This window comes from Simochromis diagramma, unplaced genomic scaffold, assembly GCF_900408965.1.
Source record: "Simochromis diagramma unplaced genomic scaffold, fSimDia1.1 OVJJ01000293.1, whole genome shotgun sequence".
Classification (NCBI taxonomy): Eukaryota; Metazoa; Chordata; class Actinopteri; order Cichliformes; family Cichlidae; genus Simochromis; species Simochromis diagramma.
The window spans coordinates 4,520,812-4,531,382 of record NW_024386801.1 but is presented as its reverse complement, the minus strand read 5'-3'; the positions used below and the strand labels follow the sequence as shown (position 1 = coordinate 4,531,382).

At 41.9% G+C, this 10,571-nt stretch overlaps 1 protein-coding gene and 1 long non-coding RNA gene across 2 annotated transcripts; one reads left to right on the top strand and one right to left on the bottom strand.

Annotated features, from left to right (window-relative positions):
* Window positions 1-1,340: 1,340 nt before the first annotated feature.
* On the top strand, window positions 1,341-5,605 carry LOC120729567. The gene is made up of 2 exons (XR_005694952.1): window positions 1,341-1,546; window positions 1,943-5,605. It is a non-coding gene; the product is annotated as an uncharacterized LOC120729567 (long non-coding RNA).
* On the bottom strand, window positions 4,273-9,950 carry rassf7a (Ras association domain family member 7a). Its single transcript, XM_040025266.1, has 5 exons — window positions 9,816-9,950; window positions 8,186-9,114; window positions 6,431-6,590; window positions 6,232-6,339; window positions 4,273-4,584 (listed from the first exon to the last, which is right to left on the bottom strand). Exons 1-5 carry the CDS (start codon window positions 9,916-9,918, stop codon window positions 4,553-4,555), a joined length of 1,332 nt encoding a protein of 443 aa, XP_039881200.1. The 5' UTR covers window positions 9,919-9,950; the 3' UTR covers window positions 4,273-4,552.
* Window positions 9,951-10,571: the final 621 nt, after the last annotated feature.

Below are 10,571 nucleotides of genomic sequence, written 5' to 3'. Positions count from 1 at the left end.
AGCTTTAGAGTGGTAGTCTATTTGAGGTCTTCATTTTTAATCAGAAAATTATGATTAGAAAAATACAGAATGACATTTTAGATGGACACAGTGTAGTCTGGCAGTAATCAACCACAAGACATTTCAAGAAAAACGCTGTTTTAGATTTAACAGTACTTAATTTCAGTAGTTTAAAGTTCACATCATCTTAAGTGGCATGAGGTCAACGAGAGGTCAAGTGCTTTGCGTCCCTTTTTAAAACCGATTTCTTTATTTTTATTGGTTCGTGCCTATGCGCTCCACAGTAAAGGTGATATTTTAAGTTCACTTGCACAAATTCATAACAGTATAGAGGGGTACACCTCCAATAACACCAAGAGGGTCTGTGCCGGATTGTATTGAAACGCCAAACTCTGTCGCCCCCTAGTGATAACTCCAATTTACACAAAATCAACTGTTACGTAATCCTGATTTTCTACTCCATGTCACGGGTTATGTGTATCCTGGCTGTGAATAATCCTACAACGCTCTGACAGTCTAAGACTGATTACAAGAAAACTCCAAAACCGAAAAGTCTGATAACATCTTGGAAAGAGAGAACATGTTACAGTTTAAAAATGGGTTAATTCATCAAAGTAACATTGTTTCACTTTAACAGATAACTACAACTAATTAATCGATGAATAAATATGGGTGGGCGGGGGGGGGGGGTAATGTCATCTAATCGGGGGTCGTTCACAATCACATTGCTTTAACTCGCTATGATATTATGTCATTTGTTAGGGAGTCCTCAACTCTCCCGTCGTAAATAATTGAGAGTTTATCCCCGTCGTCCTCCTCCTCCACCTCCTCGTCACCGTCAGATCAGGCTGTCATGCAGCATCCTTGGTACGTGCTCAGCCACACTCGGCTAATGGCAACACTGTACACAAGCGAGTCGAGTTCAACCACTTCACATCGTAGGGGTAGGGGCGTCTTTTATCAAACTAGCCTAAAGTACAGATATGCCACCTCCAATGGCAGCTGTCGCATCACATGATGTCTATTTAAGGGCAAAGAAACCTGCTCGGCGTTGATGCTCGCAATAAATAATCGAGCAGGGCAGGAAACTGTTAACAACATAATGGTTCATTCCTAATGTACGACGTGCAAAACTGAACGCGCCGCACCCCAACTATAACAGGAGAACTCATCCGAACGGTGCTCTTCTAAAACCCCGCCTCTCCCAGGCTGTGATTGGTCAATTATCCGTAAAAGGTGGACCGTTCAACCCCAGCGCGGGAGCCCGTTGGCTGAGCGTGATGTCAACTTCTTCCTAATTTGAATAACCAGGTCGGGTTGCAGATGCAGAGGAGTGGGCAGGGTAGGGGTAGTGCAAGTGAATTGAACTTCTGCGTCGGTGTAGGCTACACTATATTCTTAAATGCACCCAACTTTAATCATGCTCTGAGATTTATAATAGAGGAAAAAACTAGTTGGATGTTCGGATTATGAGCAGACTGGGACGTAGGCGGAAAACTTCAAGATTTTTCCTAAAAACATATTCCAAAAAGAAAACTTGGGACTGGTAAGTAGCTCTGCTTTATCTGCCACTATTCTTTATTCTCTCTATATGGTGTGGGGAACAGGCCACATATATCCTGCATGTCGTTAGATGTTCTATTTGGTTACAACAGCGTAATATTGTGTTTAGGGTCGCCAAGTGTTCACGTGTGATTATATGTTAATTAGGAACTTTTTTTTTTAATGCCAATTGAAAATGAAAGCATTATTATATATTTCCGTAATCCATAAATCGTGGGCAGGAAGCTAAGTGTAATGTCTTATTCTGGAAGAGACTAGTTTCCAGGAAACCATAGAAGATTCCATGATGATAATTTCATTATCGTGTCGTTTTGTGTGTGTAATAACTTTAAATAATTCAGCTGTTTATGACACAGCGTTTGTCTGTATTACTCCACAGATTGTGCGCGCTTTGAGGCCAAAATCTGCAGTCTAAAAGCAGGTAAGCCACTGACTAACGCACATTGTGCCAGTTTCCAGTTCCACTGTGCGTGTGACAGCGGCTAACCTGGTTTTGGGAACACCTCTCATATTTTTGACTCGTCTGAGACCCAGCCAGAGCCGGATTAGACAGACACCTGTTTACAAGCAGCCCTTGATCGTGGCCCCGTGAGCACATATAAATGCTCTCCCAGTGGTCTCCATGTGTACCGTAACCTACTTCCTACTATGTTCATACAGTACCTTATTTAGGACCGTGTGGCGTTTGCACTCCCTCCTCTTTAATGCCATCATTTGAGACTCCTGGTGAGTGTTTCGTTTCTGTTTCATCTGTTGGGTTTGGATCATGTTCACGTTCACTGGTTACCAATTTGAGGTCAGGGGGCCTCCAGAGGGTTCTTCCAAGAGGTTCCTTTGGGCCCATAAGGAAAAGATGAACAGTGCTATAAAGAAACTCGGTTTCAGGACAGAATGAATAATATTATGCGATATTATGATAATATTATGCATAGTAATCAGACTATAACCATATATAGACTAACTATATTCTATATAGTGACACAACCTTACCGTGTAAGAAAATACATACGGATTGCAGCAATACAGTATGTACAATGTATGCTTGTAAGTAACCAAAGTAAAGTTTCTGCTCAAATCAACTGTCTGTGTGTTGTGCCCTGTAGTGCATTTCTTGGTGTGAGGATGTTTTATCCCCATCAGTGCATAATGACTCACAGTGACACAAAGGAATAGATAAGTGCAGTATGTCAGACTCATTAACTCATGGCCTCATTCATCATCATAACGTGTGGACGTGCAGATGCTCACTCCCATTCCAAGGAGGTTCTTTCCCAGGCAACCAGTGCCCGATGCACATGGTGAGCTGATGAGTTTTTATATCTGAAAGCAATCAAATTTTAAGCTTTGCAGCACCTTTTATGCGCATTTGTTTGATGAGAAAAGATTTTGTCAGCACGTCGTCCTAAAACATAGTCGTAATCTGTTAATGTGCCCTTATGAGATTGGAGCCCTCAGGGTTTAGATATGAAATGGGTGGATGCCTCATTTTGCACGTGGGATGTCTGGGGTGTGGGAACATGCGTAACATTATCCTGTGATAATCTTTTTTTAAAAAGAAAGAAAAAAGTGAAGGGTACTCAAGAAGAGATCAGAATATTACTGTTAATATAGTGAAAGGAAACTATAAAGGTTCCTTTAGGAAAAGGGCACATTTTGTAATTCCTCCTATGTCCACAGGTTGGCATCAGTGTCACATGAGGCTCGTGCTTGTCCAGACACCGGGACCTAAACAAGGATTTGAAGCTTATCTAACCCTTACAAAGCCAGACAGCTCTAAATCTTCTCAGGATAATCCAGTTCCACATAATTGATCATAATATCAAAACTGGCAGTCTCATCTAATTTTCCATAATTCACAAGTCATTAAAATTGGCACAAAGCAGAAAAGGCAGATGAAAAAAAAAAAGAAATCAATGTTTTTGATGGATGGACACAGTTTCTAATAGACACACCTAAATGGACAGACAGAAGAAAAATATTTACTCTCCCTGTAATTATACCTGCTGAGTATCAGTACATGAGAGTATTTATAGACGTCCACAGGGTTTCAGGTGGGGGTTAGCCGGAGAGAGAGGAAGGCTCGCGTCACTCATTGTGTGACAGCCAGAATATTTACCCTCCAGAGTAAACAAAACAGGAAAGGGGTGGAGCACAAATGTGTCGTGCCTTTTTGCACAGGGTGATTCTTATTGCAAATTACATAACAATCAAACTACAAATTGCATAATAATTTAGCACGTCTGCAATTTAACGACACAAGACACTCGATGCACCTGACCTTGTTGTAGTGAAGCAATGGCATCTCCTCTAGTGGAAAGAAAAGAAAAGCCACTGATTAAACAAAGGAACGCCAACATTATTTACAGCTAAACAGATCATAGAGCAATGCTCCTGTTCCTGTTTTTAGTTTCATATAGATGCACTGTGTGACTGCATCCATAACAGGAACAGCTGTGATGCATAGACAAGCAAGGATGCGCTTTGTGAACTTTGGAAATTATTGTGTACTCTCACATCATGTACTGTACCACCCGCTATGAGGAAAACATGCATATTTCAGTACATATAATATATTCATAATGCATTTTGCATGCTGTGTGCCACTGTCCTTTTTAGAAAGTGGATTCTAATGGACTGCACCATTTAAAGAAATATGTCTGTAATAAAATTTGAACAGGAGTGTAGCAAAAACCAGTCAGACAATAAAAGTTTATCTAAAACACTGTGGACATTTTATTATATTTAAATACATAGTTATTGCAATAATTTCTCTAGGTCAAAGGTTCCTAATTATTTTACATTTCATACAGATACTCTGCAGTGTTTACAGTAGGAAAACTCTGTAAATATATTTGTCTTATTTATATACATATATATATATATCATGGTATATTGAAAAAATAAATGAGCGTTACAAAGGAAAGGGTTAAATAAGAGGTGATGGTGACAGAACAGTGAACAACTTTTCCTTGGCCCTGCGGTCCATGTTTTATCTCCATGACGAGTCTCGGGATGTCAGGACTGCAAGACACAAAAATATATGGGGATGATGATCCCTTTGTATTGAGGGAAAGAAAAAAATAACACTTTTCAGCTAAGACACAACACGAGAGATTTGGGTCAATCAAGATATTCACATAACCCTATGAGAAACACAGATAGACCCAAACCCAGTCACTGGGTTCATTCCTGCTCCCACAAGGCTTGAGCACCATGACTGTAGTTTTGCAGTCAGATGAGTATTATTGAACACACGCAGTTTCAAGCTGTGTCTATAACAAGCACTGGGATGCAGTCTGTTTCCAAAGGAGAGAGAATTGATATAACCCCAAAAAGAAAACCGCATCACACAGCAGAAGGTAAAGAGAGTGCACACTTCAACACACGTCACTTTGACCTGTCAGCAAACAGACACATACAAAGATAATATAATGAGATGTTACGTGCTAAGACACAATAAATATTGATTTAAGGTGGTTTGCAGGATCACTTATGGATGATAGCTCCCATTGTTTGTTTGATTGATGATTGTTATTGGAACCTACGTATGTGAACTAAGCTGATCCTAAATCTACAGCACACTGAGGTACAGTGCGAATTGTGACAGGTCAAATGTTAAGTGTGACGAAAGCAAAGGAACCAGGCGGATTCATTCCAGTGGAGGAAAAGAAAAGCATCTTAACAAACCCTGGTCCTGTGGCACTACTTTTGAAATGAATCTCTTCTTTTAGCATGGAGTTTGGCAAAAATGGACTTGCGAGAGATACAAGCTCACCAAATACGATTCACTGTCTCCAGAAAGAGAGCAGGAAGATACCATTTCTTTGCAGGCACACAGGGACCAAGGCTTCACATGGGAAGAGAATGGGACAGTGCAATATATTTTGCAGAGCCCTCGTAAAAGGCTCTTGCTCTTTGGTCAAGCATCACCAAAGTACAAGGCATTGTATAGATACACCCCTCTCATAAATAGTATCCATACATAAAAGGCAAACTGAAATTACATTGGTGGCATGTATTTTCATGTCAAGAGTAAAAAAAACACAAAAACAACAAACACAATCAGAATGCCTGCCACAGTAATTCCCAGTGCGATTGCTGTGTTACATGGAAATACTTTGAAAAGCAGCTGTTGATAGTCGATTATTGACTCGAGGGTGGAAAGGCCACTCTGTTATTACAGAGGAGGGGAAAAGAGTTAGCAGCAAATCCCTAAATGCATTAAAGGATAACAAAAGCAGCTACTGTTAGTACAGAAGCATATAGTAAGATGCGGAGAACAAGGAGTAAGGGAAATTGACAGAGTAAACAGACCCACAAAAGTTAAAGCATACAGGAATATGTGACAAATTGGATGGACTTCTAAGAATACTGTAAAAAGCTGAGGACAAGAATCTGCAGAAGACTGAAAATTAGCCATAGAGGTCTTTATGTCTTTAAATGTAGAGCAGAGGAAAGCTGCTGGGAAGCAGCAGGGACAGCCACCATAGGGATGCTTCGACTACCCAACACCATAAACGACAGCTGTAGCCCGAAACCCAATCAATCAAGCTGGGGTAGAAAATATGGCAGGGGTGAGGGGCTCTGGGACCAAGGGATGGACAGAGCAGGGCAGGAGAGGAGCAGGGTTGTGGACTTGAGAAGCAGCGGGGTCTCACACATACACACCCTCAGGGTTGAGGCTGGACACTAGAGGGTTTTGAAGGTTGCGTGGATGTCCCAGGAACTGCTTTGCAGTAGGACGAGGTGGAGATTCAAATTGAATTACACCCTGATCTGAGTTAAAAGAAGAAATATCTTTAGATGACACAAATCAAGTATACCATAACATAATATTAATATTTGAGGGATTGTTTTGTTTCCTTACTTCCATCCCTGTATCCATCCTGTAGAAATTGCTCCAGTTGCTCCTGAAGCTCTGTGCGTGAGTTGGTTTGAACAGGCAGGACACCCGCCTGTTGAATAAACTGCTGCAGGTTACACTGCCTCAGCTCCTTATTCAGTTCCTCCAGCTCATCCTGTTTGTCCTGAAATGGGAAGAATGTGGATCAGTGAGAGAAATCTAAGACAAGTATTTTACCTGTAAAGTAAAGTGGGTGCAGCATATAAAACCATTACACATTTTCAAGTATGGATGCATATTTAAGGATGTTTAGTAGTGGGTATATGTCCCGTCTGCACAATTGCAGGGACAATTTATCACTGCATTTATAAATGAACGTTTTTTGCTTTCACCACAAGGGGGCACTAGACTCTAAAAGTCTCCCTTCCAGTCACTGATTAAGATTACTGCCCATCACGTCACCACTAGACAGTTTCAGTTGCAATGAATAATCAAATCACCACAAGTGCCATGAGACTTTTTCTGATTCAGTCAGATTTAAGCAGCCTGATGCAAACTTATAAATAGATACAGGCCAAAGCTCATTTGCTTTTTCCCTTTAAATCTGTCTTCAGATGCCTTCAGATTACTGAAAAGCTGGTGTTCAAGAACATTGTGAAGCAGTGGCATCACCTTTAGGCTCGCAGACTAAACTCAGGTGCACACAAACAAGCCATTAAGTGTGTGTCTCTGAGTAATTGATGTTGGACCACAACATTCTGGTGAGGCAGTTCATACCTGCAGGTCTTCCTCCATTAGTCTGATGGCAGGAACACTGTGCTCATCACCACCAACACTTTAAAGACTCGGCTGGCTGCCTCAACCGATCAGCTGACATAGACCCTTTCCATTACTACGAACGGAGGTTTATTATACCCTGTCAGGTTAATATTTCATTTACAGGAAATACTGGTTTCTCATTCCCTCCATACAATTACTGTCTGGGTGGCAAAATGCCTTTGGCGCTACTTTTGGATTATAAGCACTCACAGTGCTGTTGGTTACCTGTTATGACCTGGTGTTTTTATACAGCCATGTACAATCCCCCCCCCAAAAAAACCTGACATCTCTGTTCCGCAGCAAAATGTTTCATGACAAATGCATCCCCATTAGCATGAGTGACGATATATTTTGATATTTATTGTGGCCTACAGGACAAAGAATGGGACAGTCTGGGCTTTCAGTGCATGAGGATTTGAAAAACTGAACTATCACTATCATAGAGGAAACACACGTTTCACTTCAAACTGATGAAGCCACATCTAAGACAACCAAAAGCAAACTGACTTTCTAAACTACAACACGCTGAGGCTGAGAAATAGATCCAATAAAAGAGGCTTTTGTTCTACAAATCAAATCTTTTTAATATTTTTTTTAAATCTATAAACAATACAATATGCATATATAAGCCGACATAATATAAACACAGTCAGTAACCACGTATTTAGAAAGTGCGATACATAAAAGATGATACCTGCTAAACCAGTTAAGCTAGGTTGTAAATAGCTCATGACAATGAAGCACTTTCAGACATGGTAGAATATGAGCATTCAGCAATCATATTACTGCAGTTTCATCAATATGCACCAGGCTTCGTGACGTACTGTTTATTGGAGTGTATAACATGAATACTGTTTTGAGTAATACAAAAAAGGGTATGGACTGCACCCCTGAAATGACAACAGAAGGGCTTGTGTGGATTTACAGCCCTTTTTCTAAAGCACAGACCTCTCTCCTTACCTGCAACAGAGACTCTGCTTTCTCCAGAGCCTTGTCAGTCTCAGATAGCTGTTCCTCTAGCTCTGTCCCATGTCTCTCTTGACTTTGTAACTCTTCCCTTACAGCGTCAAACGACTCCTCAGGTCCTGTGGCTTTCCCTTGTGTCTGGGTTTCCCGCTGGATCTCTTCCTCCAGCTGAGCAGAGCGAACTGAGAATTCATGGAGCCGCCGTCCACAGTCATCTAGCTTTGTATGGAGCTCTCCAAGCTTCCTTCGCATTCCTCGCTCGCTTTCTACCTCGGCTTTTAGCTCCTCCTCCCAGTACTGCTCATGTGCAAGCTCTGCCTGGTTCCTTCGCATTGCTTGCTCCAAAGCGTCCATCTCGTCTTGCAAACGAGCATCAGAAACAGGTGAGGGACATGGAGATGGGTAGGGACGCTCCCAGGTGTGTGACTCCCTCTCTAGGGCTTCTAGCTGGGCCTCAATGGCCCTTAGTCTCTCCTGTTGCTGAAGAACTTTCCTGAATACTTCATCTTTTGAAGGGCCTATAGGTAGTGAGGGAGAAGGGGATGACATATGAGGGGACAGAGGGCTGGATGAAGGAGAGGGGGAGGCTCTTTGTTCTGGAGAGTCCCGTGGAGACCTCTTAAGTTGTTTGGCCTTGGTCTTAGGAGAGGTGGAAGGCCCCAAGTTAAAGGTCAGGGCTTTTTTAGGCTGGCTACGTTTCAAAGGCTCTGGTTCAGGATGCTTAGGCAATGGAAGGGGGTTAGGTCTCTCTTGTTTTGAGCCAGGTCCATCACTGCTGCTGGGGCCAGTGCGACGTAGAAAGAACTGAACTTCATTGCCATGTTGGCCCAACTTTGCGAGAGACTCCAGAGGCCTCTCTGTGGCCAGCAGCTGCCTTTCTGTGTCCCTTAGACGCTGAATAAGAACATAACGGCCTGTCTGACCTGTGACAAAGACAGAAAAAAATAAAGAGTGACTATAAAAAACCTCCTACCCTAAATATTTCCATACAAAGAAGTAGCACACCAATATTTTTATTCCTAAAAAATGATATACATCAGTCAATTTTTTTGTATTCTTAGTTGCTTCTCTCTTTTATTTTTAATAAAACTGTGGGGTTATGTCCTCGTACCAATTCTAAATAATGAACAAATGACATCAGATGCATTATGACGATGCTGATACGTCTAAATCTCTGCCTCTGTGGACTGGAATAAAAGGCAGCTGCGTAAGAGCCACACAACATGTGAAAAATGTTCAAATAAACTGAAGTTTCCACAAGGACCTTGAAATTAGGACAAACCCTCCCTAATGACTTGGCAAGCAGCTTGCTCATAGAAGGAGGAGAGCGCTAAAACTGGAGTTCTGTTCAATCCTACCGCAGCGTATAGCTCAAATAAAGCCGGAGGATATAGGGACAGAGTGCCGGCTCAAATTCAAACTGACCTGCTGACAATCCAGCAGCGTACTTGATTTGGGTCAGCGGAGAGCAAAAAGGTTAATAAAGAACAGGATGAGGGCAATTCTGCGATGCTTCAGTACACTTGTTTGTGTATGCATAAAAATCGAAATGCCAAGCTTTTATCTAAGCAGGCTTAAAGATAAGCTGGTGTCATGAAATGATGACAACGTTTGAGGTACTTACCAATGGCCTGTGCTAGAGCAATGACCACATCCTGACAGGAAGTCTCCTCGGACAGACCGCAGACAACCCGCACTACTCCATCCACCCACACTTTGAGCTCCATCTGGGACTGATAGGGTAGGGTGAAGGGTAAGAAAGTCTTCAGAGCAGATCAGTTCAGCTTGGCTTTCCTCAGCTTACCACTGCATGGCACTAACTCTGTGAAAAAAAAAATTAAACAGCAGAGAAGAAAGTAAGAGGTGTGCTACTGTAACAAAGTTTCCTCAAAGTAACAAGAATACCCAGCAAACAAAAACGTGAGCTCAATGTGCTTATGCAATCCAACACCAACACATGGGACACAACTTGTTGATAACCTAAACATGATGCATCGAAACGTTGATGTACAGTACATATTGCCCTCACTTACTGTACGTTTTGTAGAAATACCAGTTGATACAACAAACAGCACTGACATCCAAAATCTGCTGTGCTGAGACATGGATCATGGAATTAGAAAAGACTGGCAGCTGATGGGTACAGCATTGTGGCGTTTTATTAAGTTCCCAGTGGTTAGTTAAAAGCCCGGCAGTATCGTGTGGACCTGGGAGCATAAATGCCAATCTGTAACCCAATTAAACGCTCTGCTGCCCTCCTTCAAAGCCGTTATGATAGCTTAGTGCCGAGGGGAACAGACAGGGAAAGTGGAGCAACTCAAGTGTGTCTATGTTTTGAAGAGGGTGTTTGGGAGAGTACGAAACATAGCAGGAGAGATGG

Bases quoted from the DNA above. Each gene is read 5' to 3' on its own strand.
- rassf7a (XM_040025266.1), bottom strand. From the start codon at position 9,918: ATGGAGCTCAAAGTGTGGGTGGATGGAGTAGTGCGGGTTGTCTGCGGT. The intron at 6,591-8,185 runs GTAAGGAGAGAG...TTCCCATTTCAG, and splicing joins AAGCAGAGTCTCTGTTGCAG to GACAAACAGGATGAGCTGGA. The intron at 4,585-6,231 runs GTGTGTATGTGT...TGTGTCTTGCAG, and splicing joins GTCCAGCCTCAACCCTGAGG to TCCTGACATCCCGAGACTCG.